The 18,797-nt window shown below is 41.7% G+C and overlaps 2 protein-coding genes across 2 annotated transcripts; both read right to left on the bottom strand.

Moving 5' to 3' along the window:
- Nucleotides 1-14,890: 14,890 nt before the first annotated feature.
- PV06_04128 (uncharacterized protein) lies at nucleotides 14,891-15,277 on the bottom strand (the record flags this gene model as incomplete). Its single annotated transcript, XM_016404983.1, has 1 exon — nucleotides 14,891-15,277. One exon carries the CDS (start codon nucleotides 15,275-15,277, stop codon nucleotides 14,891-14,893), a length of 387 nt encoding a protein of 128 aa, XP_016265988.1.
- A 702-nt stretch (nucleotides 15,278-15,979) lies between these two features.
- Nucleotides 15,980-16,468, bottom strand: PV06_04127 (uncharacterized protein; the record flags this gene model as incomplete). The annotated part of the gene is made up of 1 exon (XM_016404982.1): nucleotides 15,980-16,468. One exon carries the CDS (start codon nucleotides 16,466-16,468, stop codon nucleotides 15,980-15,982), a length of 489 nt encoding a protein of 162 aa, XP_016265987.1.
- Between the last annotated feature and the right edge of the window lie 2,329 nt (nucleotides 16,469-18,797).

Raw genomic sequence — 18,797 nt, 5'->3', positions numbered from 1 at the left:
TTCGCGTTATTACTATTCGCGTTATTACTATTCGCGTTATTACTATTCGCGTTATTACTGTTCGCGTTATTACTGTTCGCGTTGTTACTGTTCTCATTACTCTTGTTCCCATTGCTCTTATTCCCGTTGCTCTTATTCCCGTTACTCTTATTCCTGTCGGGCTTATTTCTCCTGCTAAGAATGCTATTTAGCGGCATTAATACTATGGTGAGAAGTCACTAATTAAATCCATACCTAGGCTAACAATGTGTCTAAGAGATCCGAAGGCCCTATAAAGGCGAAATAAAAGGATCTGAGAACGGAAAATGACGTGATGCCCTTATCGCTCTTATCTTGCTAGTTATATAGGTGGGGGAGGAATAGGAAATTCTGATCGTTCTGAAAATTGTCTAAGTTAGGTAACCCGCATCTTCGTTACAGTTTTTCACTAGGACCTAAAGTGATAAGTGATAGCCTGAATAACTCCGGAGTAATAGGTGATCCTAGTAATTCTTCTGTATCTAAAAGCCGGCAAATTTTGAGAGACTTAAACCCGACATAGATAGCTAATTCCGCGAACTAGTGTAGTGTGACTTAATTAGCCTTTACACGAGGTCTAATAGTTATATCGTCACTAATTAGTTCCTATGGGATTTTGATAAAGTGTCTTATGGCAAAGGTAATAATCTAGCGGAAACTGAGGTCGATCTGTGCGTTACGCGGGCCTTAAATTATTTCAAACCGTGACTTACCCACTTAGATTATCACTTAGTTATCGTCTTAGTTAGTGGCGCTAAATCGGCGTTTAAAAGCTGATAAGATTGTGTCGCGACGTGATATCGTCACTAAATGCTTAACACTCTTGACGCATGCCTCCTAATAGGTAATATCCCGGAAAAATGTATAGAGGGATAGGATCAGATACTTAAACCCGCATAATCGCTAGAAGATATACCATCGCTTTTTCTCACTAAAGGCCTATATAATTTGACCGGCACAGATTTGGGCTTAGATCTTCTCCCTATTATATGTAGATACACCCAGAGCTCAGAGTTCTAACGCCTTCATATCTCGTTAATTAAACTTTTACATATCACTAAGGTCGCCATTAGCTAAATCGTGCCAAAATCGTCAGACATATTTAAGATAATGTAGTATCTCCTGCGATAAGTTAGTCCATGCCAAGTTAATGTTTAGTAACACTACCTACGTCATTAGATTTTAGTCCTAGCACTTTGTGAAGTGTTATAAGTATTATCTTACCCTATAGGCTAGGTACATTAAGTAGAGTGTTAAAGGCGGCTATAAGTTTAGGGTACTTTAACAGTGCTTTCAAATTATGACTACAGCAGCCTCAGAGGCAAGCCCACCATCGCAATTCAAAACTGAAGTTACGCTAAAAATGGTACTAACAGATCTTATAGTAAATTATTCCGTCTGTGAGGATACTTTTGTTTGCGTATTCCTTAATAAGGTAGCGCTTCATATCTATCAATAAACCTGGCCAGTACATTAGTTTATAGCGTTCACCATGAATCTTTATAACTTATTATTAAGGTAGATATTAGCGATCCACTATTTATTCTAAGGAGATAAGAATTCATGACTAGCTTAAATACAGTGCTTTTTATGGAGGTAGATAACTTCTACTCTAATGGGAAATCGGAGCTCTAGGTACTTATCTCTCTAGGGAGTAAGTAGCTCTATTACTACCACACCTAAAAGAGTAAGGGCGGCCTCGAAACACGTTTTATCGATTTTAACTAAAATATGATTATTAGTTAAGTGTGATTAATATCCTTCGCGTCAGTAGATACCCTTTAGATAGTTAATATTTTCTTTATTAAGTTACTTATAAGTCTCGAATTAAAACTTTAAAATATTAAGAGAAATACGGGCGGTCCCTTAATGTTGCCGGCGCCTTTCCGTTTTGAACTTTATATCCTCTAATTGTGCTTAACTAGTTCGCATAATAAGGGAACCTTTTTAGAGGACGAAATTTCTCAGGCCTAATTATGTCTAAATGATAAGAACTATAGGCTAAGAATGCCGTGCGATTTAAAGAGTTTGGAAATCTTACCTACTATGGTCTTATTATATAGTATAATGAATGTTAATTATAGTATATCTAACAAATTTACTAAGGAAGTAATCACGTGGATTTGATATTAGGCACCGTAGTTCTCCTGACTGCATATATTATGCACGGTAAAGACTCTAAATCACTGTCGGTCCTGGGCTTATCCCCTGAGTTCATTAAGATTGTTATGATTATTGGTAATGTTTCTTGATACAGTATAATGACCTTTTTTAAGTTCGTATTGAACCCCTCTTCGTGACTAACTACAGTATCTTCCCTTTTAGCTCTGTCTCTACGCAATGAATTTTGAGACTCTGATAATTGTGTGGGCTAGGGAAGTGGAGCATGTTGGCTCAAAGGTGCATCTTTCGGCCATACTAAGCTAATACCCTTGGCTAATATCTTGTAGCACCGCGCCATTTCTCATCCGTTAAGTTCTGAGAAAAGGTGAACGAAAAAGAGGTTTCATTAAGGGGGAAAACAAAGAGACACTGCGCCACTATTATATAGGTATAGAATCGCTTAGATTCGGAGGCTTACACTTATAAGCCATCAAAGCGCCACTTATTTTAACCTTAACGCTGCCAATAGACCTGGCCATGTGAGCTATATAGAAAATTGAGATGGTTAGCATAGTTGCCTATCCGCTCAATTTCTTATGAGTAGACCATTCCGCCTTGATGTTAACTGTATTGCTGCTGAGTGCGTCCGTCTGCGAATTGAGTGTCAGTAGAAGGAAGCAAAGGTCTGGCCCCGTTCCGTTCATTACTTAGCTTTGGATCTTAGTCTGTATCTCCATCTGTATTATCTATTTTGCAGGCTTTAGCGACCACCTGTCTTCGTCGCTCTTCCTCCTCTGTCTTACAGGCCTTTCACTCTTTACGAATCTCTTTAAATTCTTCTGGTGTTCTCTTTATACCATGGGAATGTGTTTTCACGTGCGTGTTTAGGTGATTTAAGGTGCCATATATCTTTTCACAGCTATTCTAGCCACATTTATATAATCTATTAATCTCTTTGTATTATTAGTGGGGTTACTTATGCTGAGTATTATTGGAAACGAGTATAAATAAGTAAACCTAGGTAGTGGGCGATATTGTAGATGTCTGTAGTGGTCCTTGAGCACCTGGGATAGCGTGCGTATAAGATACTGGCGCACCATTCGGCGTTAAGGAATCTCCCTGTTACTTTTCAGACGATTACTATTATATATATAGAGAACGTTAAGACTAATAGGCGTACTACCTATTTTCACCCTATAAACATCGCGAATAGGGCGGGTACAGTGAGCTAGCTCGCCACCTTAAGGAATTATTTAGCTGTGCCATTATTACTTAGTGGTCTCTAAACGTAGATCTTATGTGGTTAAGGTAGGAATTAACAGTTAACTTACTGTGTATATTTGGAAGCTCTCCGAGCTTTAAGGGAATTTGAACTACAGTATGCACCATGTAGACACTAAACGTGGTAAATAACCTATATAGAGCCTAATATAGCCTAGGGAATTATAACCTTTAACCAAATTTACTGTAATAGCGCCGCGACTAAAACCACGAAACTTAGTGAGTTAGCTACCCACACATACTGGCTGACCGCGCCGCTTAAATTAACCTCGAAGAATTCATAATAGCTAATCCCTTTACTTGGCGATAGGGCTATACACTACTACGTTATCCGGGATAATCTGGTATCCATTATTTCTGGTGCTAATATATATAACACTAAATCTCAGAAATTGTACACATTAAATGCGCACTATCTACAAACTCTTGTTAGGTATGTTAAGGATAAAAGTTATCTTTAATCCCATGACAATATCTAGGGACAGCCTTCGACGCAAATATACATGGAAGAAGCCTATTAATAGCAGATCTATTTCTTTTAATAGGACCCCTATATAGATCACTAACGCTCTGCCTCCTTAATCTTCGAGAGAGCTAAAGAGTATATAGTGGCTCGAAACCATGTGTCTCGACATCTCTAGCCATTATAACATTAATTTATAAGACTACTATAACTGGCTTAAGTCTCGGGTAAAGAACTAATCATATAAATATAAATATTAAAAAGTAGCCGGCTTTCTTCTTGAGATAGCCTTCGACCTTAACTTAGTCTATAAGGACTAGAATCTTAGTTTCCTTATTAAGTAAGGAGAAATAGAGGAAGGTATTACTTAGCGATTTATAAAGGACATTCCTTTATAGGTTAAACATTATAGGTAGAATAAGATATAAGTAGATAGTATCTTAGAGTTCTAGCTTAGGTTTATATATCTTTAGTCGGTAAACTACCTTTTAGGAGGGGTTTTAACTTTTTCCTATGAACTGTATATAGTGTTTATATAGGCTATAATTAATAGTTATTTTCGGCCTAAAGCTGTAGCGAATATCCGAAGTGTTCTAGTATTTAATATATCGCGAGACTAAGGGTTTCCACTTATTCACTACGTAATGAGATAGAGGCACTGGAGTTAGGGATGAATATTGTAATGCTAATTAAAAATCTAGTAACGTTTCTAAACGCTTATGTCGTGTTAAAGAATAAACGATTAACTTAATCTATTATTAATAGAGAATAGGGTGTTACGTTATAGCTATAAGGCTACTCTAGATGGAGAACCGAGGCACACAAGATATCTTAGACATAAGAAAAGAGGTCGTAAGTTTGTTAAATAGTTAATATATAAGACGAAAACTGTTAATATCCTTTACTTCATATAAGTGCCTTTTCTCGGACACTATCTTAAAGGTTTCTGTCCATATCTTAGGGGGGGAGCTGGCTTTAGATATTTATTCTGCTTGGACAAGAGTGTCTCGCGAACTCAGTCTCTTAAGACCTAAGGTTTTCAGTTCTGCCCGGAGAAAACGCGACAGTGATTATACATAATAAGCATGCCAAGTATATCTTAATCTTTATTGGAGGAAAGGTAAGTATTGCTTACGTGATGTAGACAATAGGCAAAGGATTGCCTATATTAACCTTAATCTGACTTAAACCTTATTCTGACTTAAGAAAACACTAGATGGAAAATAGGCGACCTAAGAATTATCTCGGTTAGGTTTATCCACGGAATCGATTTTCTATCTTGGCTGATCTAAGATAAGAGAACCTTTAATGCGGCTTAGTGACTTCCTCCTATATCTACCTCGTGAAGGGTTAGAAATCTGTCTCAACTAAGGTCACCTTCTCATGAAGATGCCGTCGTGCTAATCTCCTCAAAACATCACGGGTTTCTATAAATGCCGACACTAAACTGGATTAGTTTGGGTTATTTTCGGAGAACAGTAAGACTCACTAAGAATGAGAGTTAAGCCCTACGACGTCTGCCGCAATTCGGACACTTGCCACTTATCCTGTGTGAGCGGGTTAAGTCCGCCGCTCTCACTCTAAAGTGACACGTTTGTCCATGGTCGCATGAACTTGTCTATTAAGTATTCCGAAAGAGCACTTCGTCACGCTAGATCTGGTATATCTAAGTTCGATTAACTTAAATCTAGAAGAGAGATAAGGACTAGCTTACATTAAGTCCTATACTCAGGGGGAATTAGGGTTAAGGGTAGACTTCCGGGAAAGCCTTTCGTTTTATTGTCTTAGGATTCAACATTAAAAGCTAACTCCTTCTTTACCAGTTCATTAAAGTTAGCTTTTCCAGGATAGACAGTGCTTTATCTCCTAAACGAGATCTTCGAAATATCGCCGAGGTTAATGTAGATAAAGACCTAAAGAATCTATCTTTTCATTAGTGATAGGAGAAGAATGAACTGACGAATTATGTACATCACTACTCTTTAGCTTATCCTCATCTAATATATTGTTCACAAAAGGCTGCGCAGTAATGCTAACATCTAAGATAGTCAGTAGGAATTAGGTCTAGAGACAGAATGCTCACTAATGTCACTAATTTACCAGATTAAATGGATCTGACGAGTGACCACATAATAATAGTGGTAACCATGGATTAGTTTCTTTAGGTATGGCACTTAAGAGGCGATTCTCACTTTATCAGTAATTAACATAACTATCTTATACTAACTAATCAGAATAGTCTTCCCATGTGGTCCGCTAAACATGGCCCATTTGCACACGAAAGGTCTATCTAGGCGAGCGATATGAAGAAGGTCCTTTGTTAGGCCTTATCGTGACTAGATAAAAATCTCTAGACATTCTTACGCCTTAGTGAACTAAGAGGCGACCATAAATGGATGGCTTTACTAAAAGGCTCTAAGGCCTATAGAGGGCATTCATAGATTGATGTATTGGCCTGGCTTAATCTTCAAAGGTTTGCAGAGATATACCTTCAATTTTAGTATCTCACATAAGTTCGTGACGGTAACTCGTGAGCGTTTACGAAAGAACTATCCATTGCGGACAAGCATTAACACAGTTTCGCAGGCGAATGCTACCGCCATTAAGGCGAGAAAGATAAGAAAATATAGTCAGTCTTAACACCGTATTAACGATAAATATTACCAGATTAAAGTAGCGTAGAGAAACGACAAAATCTGGTGAAGTTAAAGAAAGATCTCATAAGACGCTTTCTGGACTAAGCATCGTGGGGTGATCATAAGTATACATAATGCCAAACCCGCCTAGGGAAGTTAGTAGCGAGAAAAGCGACGGGAAAGGAGGATCTCACGATAACCACTAACGGTTTCTTAAGTTCTCTCCAAAGTAAGGCTCGCTCTATCACGGCGGCCATAATAACGTGAAAAACGGCCAGCCCAAAAGCGACGATACTAACTATACAATAGGCCGCTCAAAGGGCGCCCACTAAGAGACCTAATAAGTGGGCCAGAAAGTTAAGGTAGAGACCACTTAATAACAGACCTAAATTAATCACTAATAACGTGCCTACGCGGCGTCCGGCGTACGATAGATCAGTGACACTAACACCTAAATATACCACGTTAACTGCCAGATATATTACGCGTAGTAAGACTGCAGTCACGGTCTAGGGACCCATAAAGGCGTGACAGTTAAGAACATAAGTATAGCTCAAATATTAGTGTATTCGGGAAGCGGTAGTAATGAGCCTAGGGGCGAACGAGGAAACCCTGGTTCGGAGTAAAAATATCAAAGTAATGCCTGCGGTGATAACCGCATAGATCTGAGTAATTTCCATGGTGAGTAAGAGATAAACTGTCTAAATAGAATCTTATTCTGAGGAAGATATCTACTGTAATAGACTTAAGAAGAACGAAGAATAAATAGCGCGGGATAGAATGATCATTACAGCACTGCGCTATTATTAGATCTTAGTAGGCAGTGCAGGCAGTTAAATTCTACCGCTAAAAGGCCGTGCGCCTTGAGTGTCACAGAATCTCGCTAATCCATTTCGTATAATGTCCGTCTAGAATTACGATCTATGATAGACTCTGGCCGCCAGGGCCTCCTAACCCTAAACTCAGGTCGAGAGATCATGTAGAATGAAGGTATAAGTGAGGCTTGCTTGGGAGGATTCTCTCATACGAGATTAAAGGGACGCCATATCGCCAATCGATTTCAAAGCTCTGCATCATTTACTGTATAGTAGCATGGCAAAGGATACTGATGCGAAGCAGCCAAATCTTAATCGAAGTATCTATAGGCTCACCTAACAGAGAATGAAGCCAGCTCTTCTAATAACATTAAGTCCTCCTTACGCCACGAACGCTACAATAAAACGTGCTGTAGAGTTTTAGCGCCTGCGTGACTAATGTTGATCATTCATTCGTTCTTACCTGTTACAATTCCGTCACGGACTCTGCGGAAGTAGTTATCGCCAAAAACCTGACGGATAGAGAATTCGCGGGCTAGCGATTGGGATTCTCAATTCCGATAGCTCTATCGTCTTTTACATACTTCTGCATTAGTTCCATCGCAATATATCTAACCGCCCTCACGTTAGCCGTGTTTAGTTCCTCAGCGGCGTAACAATACTCTTGGTTAGCTATAACCGATCAGTCTTACCTATCCGACCATTGTTAGAGGCTTGCCTAGAACGATGTCTCCACTTAGTTTAAGTAATACGTTTAAGCATGCTAACGAGCCGTGCTAGAGCCCGATTAAAGACAAATAACATAGACTATCTAGCACCTAATCTGGTCAGTAATAAGTCTTTATAAGCACCTAGGATGTTAACGCACCTGTGCTAAAATGGCTATAAGCTATTGTTCTGTTAGATAAGCTAGACAAGCCACCACTTAAACTAGTGAGACGAAAACGTGTTCAAAGACGGTAAAGTATATCTGATCCCACTTAAAAGCCTTAATTAAGCTGATGAATTTCGCGTGGCGAACTGTGTTTAACATGCCGAGACTTCGTTCCCCTTCATATCTATTATAAGTCTTAATGGTAACCTTGCCCGAATGCGAAGATAAACGGATGGCGACGGCAATAAAGTCCTCAAATTTAAGCTCATATCTCTTCTTATATATCTTTCACAGTAATTCGTGCCGGACCGTAATAGGAATCTCTCCCTTACTAGTGAATGGCTGGCGGTGAGCAGATCCGCTAGGTTTATACATCTCAGGATCGGTAGCCTTTTTAATCTGCTTTCCATTTTCTTTTTTAATCTCTCTTCCTGTGCCCGGGGCGGGGGACAATTTTTTCCATGATGTGCTAATCTTTTCCGCTGTCCTAGTAATTTGCTTAAGGTAGTTTACAGGGTTTAATGATTTGGAGACGGGTTCACTCCCGATGGCTCCTAAATCAATACGTGATTCTCTGTTCTGGGCTGAACGAGTGACGTGCTAATGGGATCTAGGCTATAGGGGTATAGATATAGTAATGAGGTGTAAGTTAGACGTAAGAAATTGTTCGGGGTATATTCGATACTAAATAGTTACCATGTTAGACTTACCTTAGTCTCTAACTCTTAGAGAAATCTTTTAGCTATATTAAGGTGTGGTGATCCCGTAAAGCTCCAAAATTATGTAGTTTTATCGCTCGAATCTTAAGACTAAAGTCATTATATTGCGGCCACGTATATACTATTTCCCTAAGATTATCTCATTAGTTTATCCCATAATTACCGTGTTTGATTCTACATTCTAACTAATAACTAACCCTAATATCCTCTCCTCGAGCGAAGAATCGAAGAGAGTGACTATGTCTTAGTAACCGGACCCATATATACATATTAATCATTCGCTACCTAATAGAATGGAAATCCACAATGTGTAATAGAAGTCTAGGTGAACAGGGTATTTAGAGTGATGGTCGAAGTTAGTCACGTATTTGGATCGAAAGATTGTTAAGTACATTGAAGCTAAAAATAGTTAGTTAGTTACTCGCTCTTGAATGCCTATGACTCACTATATTAAAACAATTATCTGAGTAGGCTAGGGTGTCTGCCTAGCTTATGTTATAAGTAGAACCTTTAAGGACAGTAAGTGTATAGCTAAGACATTGACGGCGAAAAGGGCTTAGCGTATTAAAAGGTATAAATATGACTAGCTGCATAGAGGTTGTAAGAAACACTAAGAGTCATTTGAATCTGTGCATATTACAGACTTTATCAGTATAATAATAGTTCTTAGATATATAATAATATAGTCCTATAAAAATAGTAACCAGGGCGACTTTAAGAGAAATTTAGCAGTAATTATATATTAAGTCCTTTGTAGATATAGAGTGTTAATCCTTAGAGCTTAAAGGTCTAGATATAACCACTTTCTGAACACTTAATGCTTTGAGTTCTAATATTAGAAATATAATACTTAAAGATTAACCCAAATTTAAGATTAAAATTAGTAATGGGAAAGAATCTGGTATAAGTATATATAGAGGCACTTAGTATAGTAAAGTTTACTATAGTAGTGCTGACGTGTAATTCTAAACTTAAATTAGTTTTTCGTGGGGTATAAGTCTTATATTATTCTCTTAGCCTGCTCAATAGAGAAAACATGTCCGGACACACTAGGTTTAAGGTATTAGATTTTACATTTCATAATTTGGCCTTTAATCCCTTTCACTTATACCTAGTGCCTTACCTATTTATATAGTAATAATACATTAGGGCCTATACGCATTAATAGAAATTTTTATAGATAATCTATAGATTGTGATTAATCGCTAAGCTAAGCTTTTTAGCGTTAGGGGCTATAGCCTCGCACCTATCTCATAACTATAGCGCACCTAACACTTCCGTTATTTTTCACTCTTAACTATATGCCAATTAATCACTAGGAATATTAGCTCTTCTCTTTATTACAGTAAGATTATGCTCTATTTAGTGACGCTTAGGTGCACTTATTAGCGCTTACATTATTAATATAACTTGCCTCCTAAGTAATAAAAGCTTAGGTTCCTTATGTCGTGGTTTTCTCTTCCTAAGGGAAGTCCTTCTTATCTATGTCCTCATAAATAATGTTAACTTAGCTATACCCCTAATCGCATTTCCTTTATATGTTTTCTTGCTATAAGGGCATATTTACTAGTGCTGTTTAATCCGCGGCGTAGAGATTATACTTAAAGAATTAGCCTATTATGGTGATAGTATTCATAGATAAAGGGGTTAATTTAACTACTAGTGTATCGAAATCTCTGTTAGAAGGAAGGATAGATAGGTTACCTTAGCTTAACACTATAGTGTGAAAATTAGTGGAAAGGTGAGACTTATCCGTGGTGATTTTGTCACTCGTAATTAACGTGTTAGGGCTAACTAATTTACCCGTAGCTAAGCTATAGCTAGGAGAGTGTGTTCCTAAATATTAGTATAGTAAGCTTTTAACCCGAAGAAGGGTAACTTAAACATCCTTAAGCACTTCTCAGTTAAAGCGGGACAAGCGTATGAGGGAGGAGATCCTTTCCCCGGTAAGAAGAGTTAGCGATATGTCGTCCATAGAATGACAGTTTAGTCACGAATTGTCCGGTGGGAAAGAGCATTCCCTATTAATTAGACTCCTAGCAGGCTCGAAACTCTGATAATGTAGGTAAGAATGTAGATACAGTAGGAGAAGTTAGGTAAGGTTAAATCATTCTAGATTACCGCTTCACGAATTCATTAATAGTTATAGTAAAAGTATGAGTACGTTTTAAGAAGTACTGTAATGCAATCTAAGCCTTAATACTATAAAGGGATTAAGAAGAGAGTGAGAGCTCTTCAAAGATAACTTCAGTAAGGGACCAGATCATCTTTCTTGCTTATCCTCGGGGGAGAGTAAAGATAACTATTCATTAATGGGTCATTCTCAGGATAGGTTTATGGTAATTCCAAAAAGGAGCCCCTTTAGATTGTCTTTCTATTTTTATCTTACCCTTACTAGGGGCATTCTCAAATGATAAGTGATAACTTTTAGTCCTTCCATAGTTCTGTTATATTGTACGTTCCTATATGGACATACATAATAGGTTTTATTTATGCTAAGAGATAGTATAGTATTTATTAAGCACTTAAAGGATGGACAATTTTCGGGCTGGAAATCGAGGAGAATTAATAGGAGGGTTAATAGAAGCGGACGCCCTCTTCTGAAAATAATGGGCTAATTAGTCCTTCGCATTTATTTATTAATCATAATGCCCTTTGAGCCCTGCATAGGGCAGTGAGAGTATCATTTTTTAGGCCCCTGAATCTATTAATAAGAGAGCCTTAAACTGAAGACAATTCCACGAAATGCACAAGAATTTTCAACTTTCCTTATTTCAGGGGCCTTATAGGTATGACTGCGCTCCCAGATAATATCTAATATCCTAAGAGCGGGCGAGACCTGTTCGTTTTTAACGTATTAATATAGTGCCGAGCAAAGAGTGTCAGTTCTTTCACGCTAGGCCATGACTAAGATCAAGAATTTTAACGACGGTGGAAATGAGACCATTCGTGTAAGAGGCTTATAACTATCTTCTATTTTCACGGCTTCTGTTGCTGGTAATGTGAGCTTGGTAAGATGTTAATAGTCAGTGAGGTCGACGGGCTGAGCAGGTGTAGAGGTGGTCCAGGTGTTAATGGTTAATACCTCTAGGTTCTGTCGACAGTGATATATCCCTGCGCTAATCCCCTGTGCCACTGCTGTGGCGTGATACCATGGAACTCCAGGAGTCATTCCTAAAATGGGTTGCAATTCGAACTGGCGTAAATCTTGGCAGCAGCGAAGCAATGACGCGACCTCAGCTTCATCCATGTGAGGATGGAAGAGCTCAAGGTAACGAAGGGGTGAGGTTATATCGCCGACCATTTGTGGAAGAGAGTGCCCACGCAGACTCCAGGACTTGAAGATTTCCAAGGAGGGCAGCCGCAGTATATACTTCACGTCCACAGCAGCATCCTCGTTGGCGAAAAGGCTGAGGCTGACCAAATTCATAAATGGGGGACCTCCTTTGACCTCGGCGCTGGACCATCTTACCAATCTGTTCAGATACTGCGCTGATCTTCCGAGCTGCAATTCGACTTCAGTGAGACGATGCAGTTGAGAAAGTATGCATGAAATCCAAATGGCACCTTGGTTGGATTGAAGGTCTTCGACCACCTGTGGAGTATCTGAATGCTATCTCCTTAGTGGTGGCAGGAAATATCTCTTGATTTCCTTTTGAGTGATTATCGTGGTATTCACAGTTGGTTTCATTCCAGGACCCAAAATAACATGGATGCTAACATGCTCGTCGCGAGTCCCTGCTTCGAAGTATCGAGCCTGCAATCCTATACCGGGATGTTATGAGAGAGTTCGAGCAAAACATATTGTGGCCCTTGGAGAAGGCAAGAATACCGCCTTATAAATTAGTTCCTGCGCGACAGTGTGAAATCGTTTCGAAGTCAATGAAATTGCAGATAAGTCGCCATAGGAGTCACTCGTTCCGTAAGGCTTGATTGATAGATACTGGACAATCTGTAAGAAAAGTTCGTGTGGGAGATCATATATATGTGCCATCAGACTTGTGAGCTACAGTACTACATCAGAATAAAGTTGAAAAGTAAAGGAGAGACAATCGTAAAGCTGCTTGATGTCTTCCTAGCCAGCCGTGTGATATATTGTACTCTGATGACGACCTTTGCCAGGAGCGTCCGGTTCTGCTGGACTGTGGCGTCTCGTGTTGCAGAGAAAGATTGGGCAGCAACACTGTACTCTATATAACAGCCTTGAACATTTGCGAGAACCATGGCTACTAGTGCTTACTTCCAGATGAAATATACCTTCTAGTTTGAGCCTCTCCGCATCTGTCGATAGTATGATACGATCTATACATTATTAGCCTTCTTCTACAGTATTTAAACAGTGTCCTCGAATCTCGGTTCGACTTACTATCGCAAGACGCATAGAGGGCAGCACAATCTTCCAAGCCTTTTTCTTTCCAATTGCGTGGCTCTTATTGGTAGCATTACTATTAAGTATATCACTGTCTCACAGATCGATAAACAACTCCGCAGCCTTTAACATGGCGAACGCCACAGATTCCAGAATACTAAAGACAGCCCAGAAAGGCAAAGACTATAGATACGACGATGGGAGTACAGTCACGCTGTCCACGCGACCTAATCTACGCAGCCGTCTCGTAGAGATTCTACTCGAACGGTCCAAATCTGAGACACAGGCCAGTCTCGTTAGTTAACTGCCTGTCATTAGAAACGACATGGGTCGACAAGAGCACCAACGCTCACCGACAGAGAAATCACGCCCAAAAGGTCAGTTAGAAAAGTTTTATGTTGAATACATTAAACGTTCCAAATATGACCTGGATCGCTAGGAAGTGTTATATGAAATTAAATGGTTAGGTTATTGAGATGCCAAAAATACCTGGGAACCGAGAGAAAACCTACTACCGTAAAGAGTTTTTAAAAATCCAATAAAAGAAAGTACACTTAGGCTGACAGACTGTAGTGACTGCTTAATTAACCTTTTTGTTCATTATTACCTCATCGGATTGACGCCGCTTCCATTCCACAAGCCTAATTAATACACAAGTCGACCGGCTTCGGCAAAATTGACCAACAAGTCTAGTAGCTTGGCGGAGAGAGTTATCAATCATGATAACTTCTCTCTCCACGTCGATTTGATGAGCCAGGTTCTTCAAACAGACTGGGAGCAAGAGATGGTGGAAGTGAAAGATCTACACTTCTTAAGTTCCGGGGAGCCGGTAGCTGTCGTGATGACCAGCGACGAGCAGAGACACATCTTGACCACCGAATGGCTAGCGCTTCATTGTCCACTGAGAATGTTGAGGTTTTACGAGATAAACGGGAATTTTTAATGTCTCAACGTAGATGCAACAAAGTACGGGCCCAAGGGTGAAATTTTCAGGTGCTGACTGCGAATTAGTGTCTGGCTCTAGGTGAATGGCTATAGACTCGACAGTAACTGGAAAATGTATTGTAGAATTGAAGAGCTTGTCTTATTCGCTTTCTGAGTTACTTTCTCTCTTTATCTACAGGAGCCTGTGACCAGCCTCGAATACGCAGAAGTTAAGATGAAATCTATCGGGCAGCAGTTATGGAGCGATGCCCAACTCGACGAACCCCTAAGTTTGGATCTGCAAATTCAGGGCTAAGCTCCAAACAAGTTTCAAAGTTCTTTTCTAATTATCCTGCAGATGTCCTTATCCATCGTCTGTTGGTGTTAGAATATTTGGGAATGATATGTCTATAGACACAGGCACAAATTGGTAGGGAAACTTCTCATTCATGAATTGGTTAGCTTTAGGTAAAATTGCGTCGAAGGCACTCCTCCGCTGGTTAAGAGCTGTTAGGAAGGCTCTTCGTCCGGGTTCACCGAATTCATATCTGTTACGTAGCGATCAGCTCAGTGGTCTTACTGTGATTTCGCAAAACCCTGTACAGCACGTCAAAATGGCATCGACCTTACCGGGAGTCTGGCTCATAGGAAGGGGCCAGAAGCAATATGCTAGGTCCAAAGCCTTCGATTAGCTCGGACCAAAATCCACTGACGGCACGCCATTTTCAACCCTGCAGCTCATGTTTCGCGGGGGCACACCCTTAAATCTTGAATCAGAGAGATGGAGGTCGATAAGACAATCCTTGACCACTGTAGACGCACCCTTGCCTTGGCCCATCGCTAGGGACAGTGACCTGTCACGTCGTCGGTACCACTCCCGCATCCAAGCCAAGAAGGGAGAGTCAGCGCCTTTCCGGGTATCATTGGAGGCGGCGGCATAAAGCTGATAGTAATGTGCAAAGTCTATTCGATTCTTCAAGCTTTGGATTTCGCCTCTTAGGGAGCTCCTTTCCAGCAAACAACCCTGCTGTAGGACAACATTGACGAAGCTTGGTAAGTTGTGGCATTGGGACATGCCAATCGATACAGTTATTTCTATATCCGGTAAAAGCTGCGTCGAAGTAATGTCTTGCCACTCTTCTCTCAAGGTAGAGATGAGCGCACCCCTATCGTTTCTCCCAAAACGGTGAGCCAATCCTTCAGGAGTGTACTCCGTCTTCGCCGTCGTTTGTGGTGAGTGAACCGTTCGACTTGCACATGCTCTTTTCTTTCCACTCACGGAATATGAGCCGCGTTCCTTCTCTTCCTTGACCGCGCTATCATAGTTATTAATCTCCTCGTTTAGGGACGCTCTTGCTGCTCGTTGTACGCCTCCATATGCTGGGTGCTCCGTGATACATGTGGCATTCAGAGGTGCCTGGCCAGGCTGTTCTTCTCTAGTTACGCGCACTTGCTCGACATTCGGTCTGGCCAAAATGGGACTGGCAACGGAATGGGACCGGGGGCGAGCTTCATGAGATTCGCAAGCAGCGTAACAGCTTGCAGTCGTGCGAGAAACAGCAACAGGTCTAGCACCACGTAAATCCGAGTGGTGCGTGTCAAGGGTCTCAACACTGGCGTGCTTTTTCGAAAACCTCGTTCCAAACGAACATTTTCTCGCGGTGGTACGCCGCCGCCTGTTTCCAAGGGTTCTTGGTTATTTTCTCGCTTTAGCGGAATTTTTTCTGACTGGTCCAATCTCAACCATATGGAGTCTTCCGGCAATGAAGCATCAATCTCATCTATGGAGCCTGTGTACGGTCGGGTTAAAGGTGATCCGGCTGGCAAAGGATGCGACCCGGCTGAGGTTGAGATAAGTTATTTCTGTGTCTTTCTCAGTGAAAGTGTTTTCAGGTGATACTATGTTTAACAATCTCTGGGTCATTACCTCACACAACGTAGGCAGCTCGGACAAGCTCATCTTTGGGGCTTGCCAGTCACTGGAGCCTCTGTGTCGCGGCGAATAAGCCCGGGTACTCTGGGAGCGTAGCCAGGATATCGCGTCTTCTAGTGTAGCAGCCAGTCTATCGACGATGTCTATCGGCGGCTCGGTGAGAGACTCCATGCATGCTCGCTCGAACGAATGCCAAAGCTCTTTCAAGCTATCAGTGGTTACACTTGAATATACAGATAATTCCATATTTACTCCTGGAAAGGAACCGCGGTCAAGACGTTTTCGCATTGCTATGTGAGTTCCAACGATCGGAGGGCAATGACTGACTTCCATGAGACCAGGAGTTCGGGAAGCGGCCTTTAATAGATGGAAGCACGGCGACAGTGAGCCAGTTCTATGTGGGCTGCTCCAGAAAACACTACGGTCTCTGCGTCAATTGTGACCCAGCTTCTGAAGCGGGGCGTTATCCCTTCGTTAGAAAGTGGTGCGATGTTGTAACTTGTCTTGTAGTTCGGCTAGGCCGCAACGTAGGGTGCTGCATTGTCGAGTTCTTTCACTATGGCTGCGCCAACACTAACCAGGGAGACTAAGGCGAGCTCTCAGTTAATACCCTACTGCTCGTGTCACACTGCATTACCGATATGAAAATCAAGTGTACGAATGATCTTTTGAAGTAGCATTGAGCCCATCCGTTTGACTTCGTCAGCCACTTCGAATAAGGGTCGTAACGAGTACGATCGACAAGAGCCAAAAATTTGTCTTCGCGACAACTCTTCATAAAATATTTGACCAATTAGAAGCTACTAGAAATGCCCCATGTCTATGTCGCGTTGCTTCCCCTTCTCCCTCGTTGGCATCACCAACACATAAGCTCAGTGCGTATAGTGAGAAATGCATGAGCCAGCGGATTCATTTCAACTTATGTCCTGTCAGACACGGCGGAAGGGAGTTAACAGTTTACGCTTAATATCGAATCACGCTACGGTCTGTCCTCCAGTCCTGGGAAGTAGGTACTTGCCATCAGGTACGGTCAGAGACAGAGAGAGAATGAAGGGTGAAAGAAGTACTGTAGGTTGAGAGAAAAGAGTCAGAGAAGGTGGAGAAGGAGTGAGAGTATGTGAGGGAAGAGAGAGAAAGTGAGAGTGGGAGAGGGGTGAAGGGATTCGAGTGAGAAAGAAGGGTGTGTGGGCGAATGGGGAGAAAGTGAGAGAGTGTGTGAGAGAGAGGGAGAGAGAGAGGTCGAGAGGGGGAAGAGGGATCGTGAGAGAGCAGGCCGCCATGAAAAATGGAAGAAAAATCGACATTTGGACACAATAGGTGGAGCCGCAAAATGTCGATTTTTCTTCCACTTTCCAATTGCTGCGGGATTCTCAGGGCCATCTCAATGCCTTCATATCCTAGGGAGTTCGTCTTCTATCGCTCCAGAAGTGGCACCCACGAAGAAGTGGCGGATAAAAGTACTGGGCAGTATTGTGGTGCTGGCCCTTGAGCTTCGTTTCGATGCTGGGAGAAAGGCATTTTGACTGAGCCTCTTCGGAAGCGGGCCTTTCTTGCCAACCCGGTCCATCCGCAATCGGCTCGACATGGGAGCAAAAGGTCGACTGAGAAAATTCAACTGTCCAGGAGGAGACTCCTCGTCGAAAAGGTGGCAGGAACTGACGCGGGTTCTGTTTGTCATACGGAGCAGGATTGTGCAGTACTGACACACTCGTCATTCATCTCGTCCAGCTTGGGCTTTCGGAACTCAGAGACGGCAACATAGCTCATTCTCTTGGTTAAGTAGTTTCCTTTCTCGCGTAGAAGAACAAGACAACAGTGATGTTCTGTTATCGTGAAGGGAAGATGTGAGACACTGAAGGGTGAAGGCAGGAAGCAGGATAAGGAAGGGGAGACATAGGAAGGAAAGAGGAAGGGCAGAGGCAGGAAGAAAGAAATAGCAGAGGGACTGATTGGAGGGGGCAGAATGAAATGGTAGAGCAGAGCGAGGGAGGGAGCGAGGGAGGGTGTGAGAGGGAGGGTGTGAGAGGGGGTGTGAGAGGGGGTGTGTGAGAGAGATGAAGAGTGAGAGAGAGGGTGTGTGAGAGAGGGTGTGAGAGGGGGTGTGTGAGAGAAGGAGAGCAGGCCGCAATGAAAATTGGAAGAAAATCCGACAATCTTGGGGCTCCACCTATTGTATCCCCTACAGAGGATACAATAGGTGGAGACCAAAAAAGTCGATTTTTCTTGCATTTCTGCCTTTTTGGGATGCTGAGGCATTGCAATGTGACTGTCGCCTTTTTGTCGCTTCTGAGCGGCACTCACCCAAGGAAGGGCCTAGTGAGAGCCTTGAAAATGTGCAGGATGACAGGTAAAAACAGTAACATAATGATACTTGATTTCGCGTCGTTACAGTATTTCGATCCTGGAACCAAGAAGTTCGACTGCTGATCCTGTTGGGGGGCGAGTCTTTGGCTCAGTTGGTCCTCTTGCTCGAGAGCAAGCTCAACGGGAAATGAGACATAGCTGATTCGCCGTCTGATTTGCACTAGAAACTGGCCACCTGAGAAGGGAGACCTTGAAGGAAGGAAGGGTATAGCGAGGAAGGAAGAAAGAGAAGAGGGAGGAGTGAAGAAAGAGTAGAGGGAGGAGTGAAGAAAGAGTAGAGGGAGGAGTGAAGAAAGAG

Source organism: Exophiala oligosperma (assembly GCF_000835515.1).
Source record: "Exophiala oligosperma strain CBS 72588 unplaced genomic scaffold supercont1.3, whole genome shotgun sequence".
NCBI lineage: Eukaryota > Fungi > Ascomycota > Eurotiomycetes > Chaetothyriales > Herpotrichiellaceae > Exophiala > Exophiala oligosperma.
Note: the sequence above shows the minus strand (reverse complement) of the source record. Positions and strands in the feature narration are given on the sequence as shown.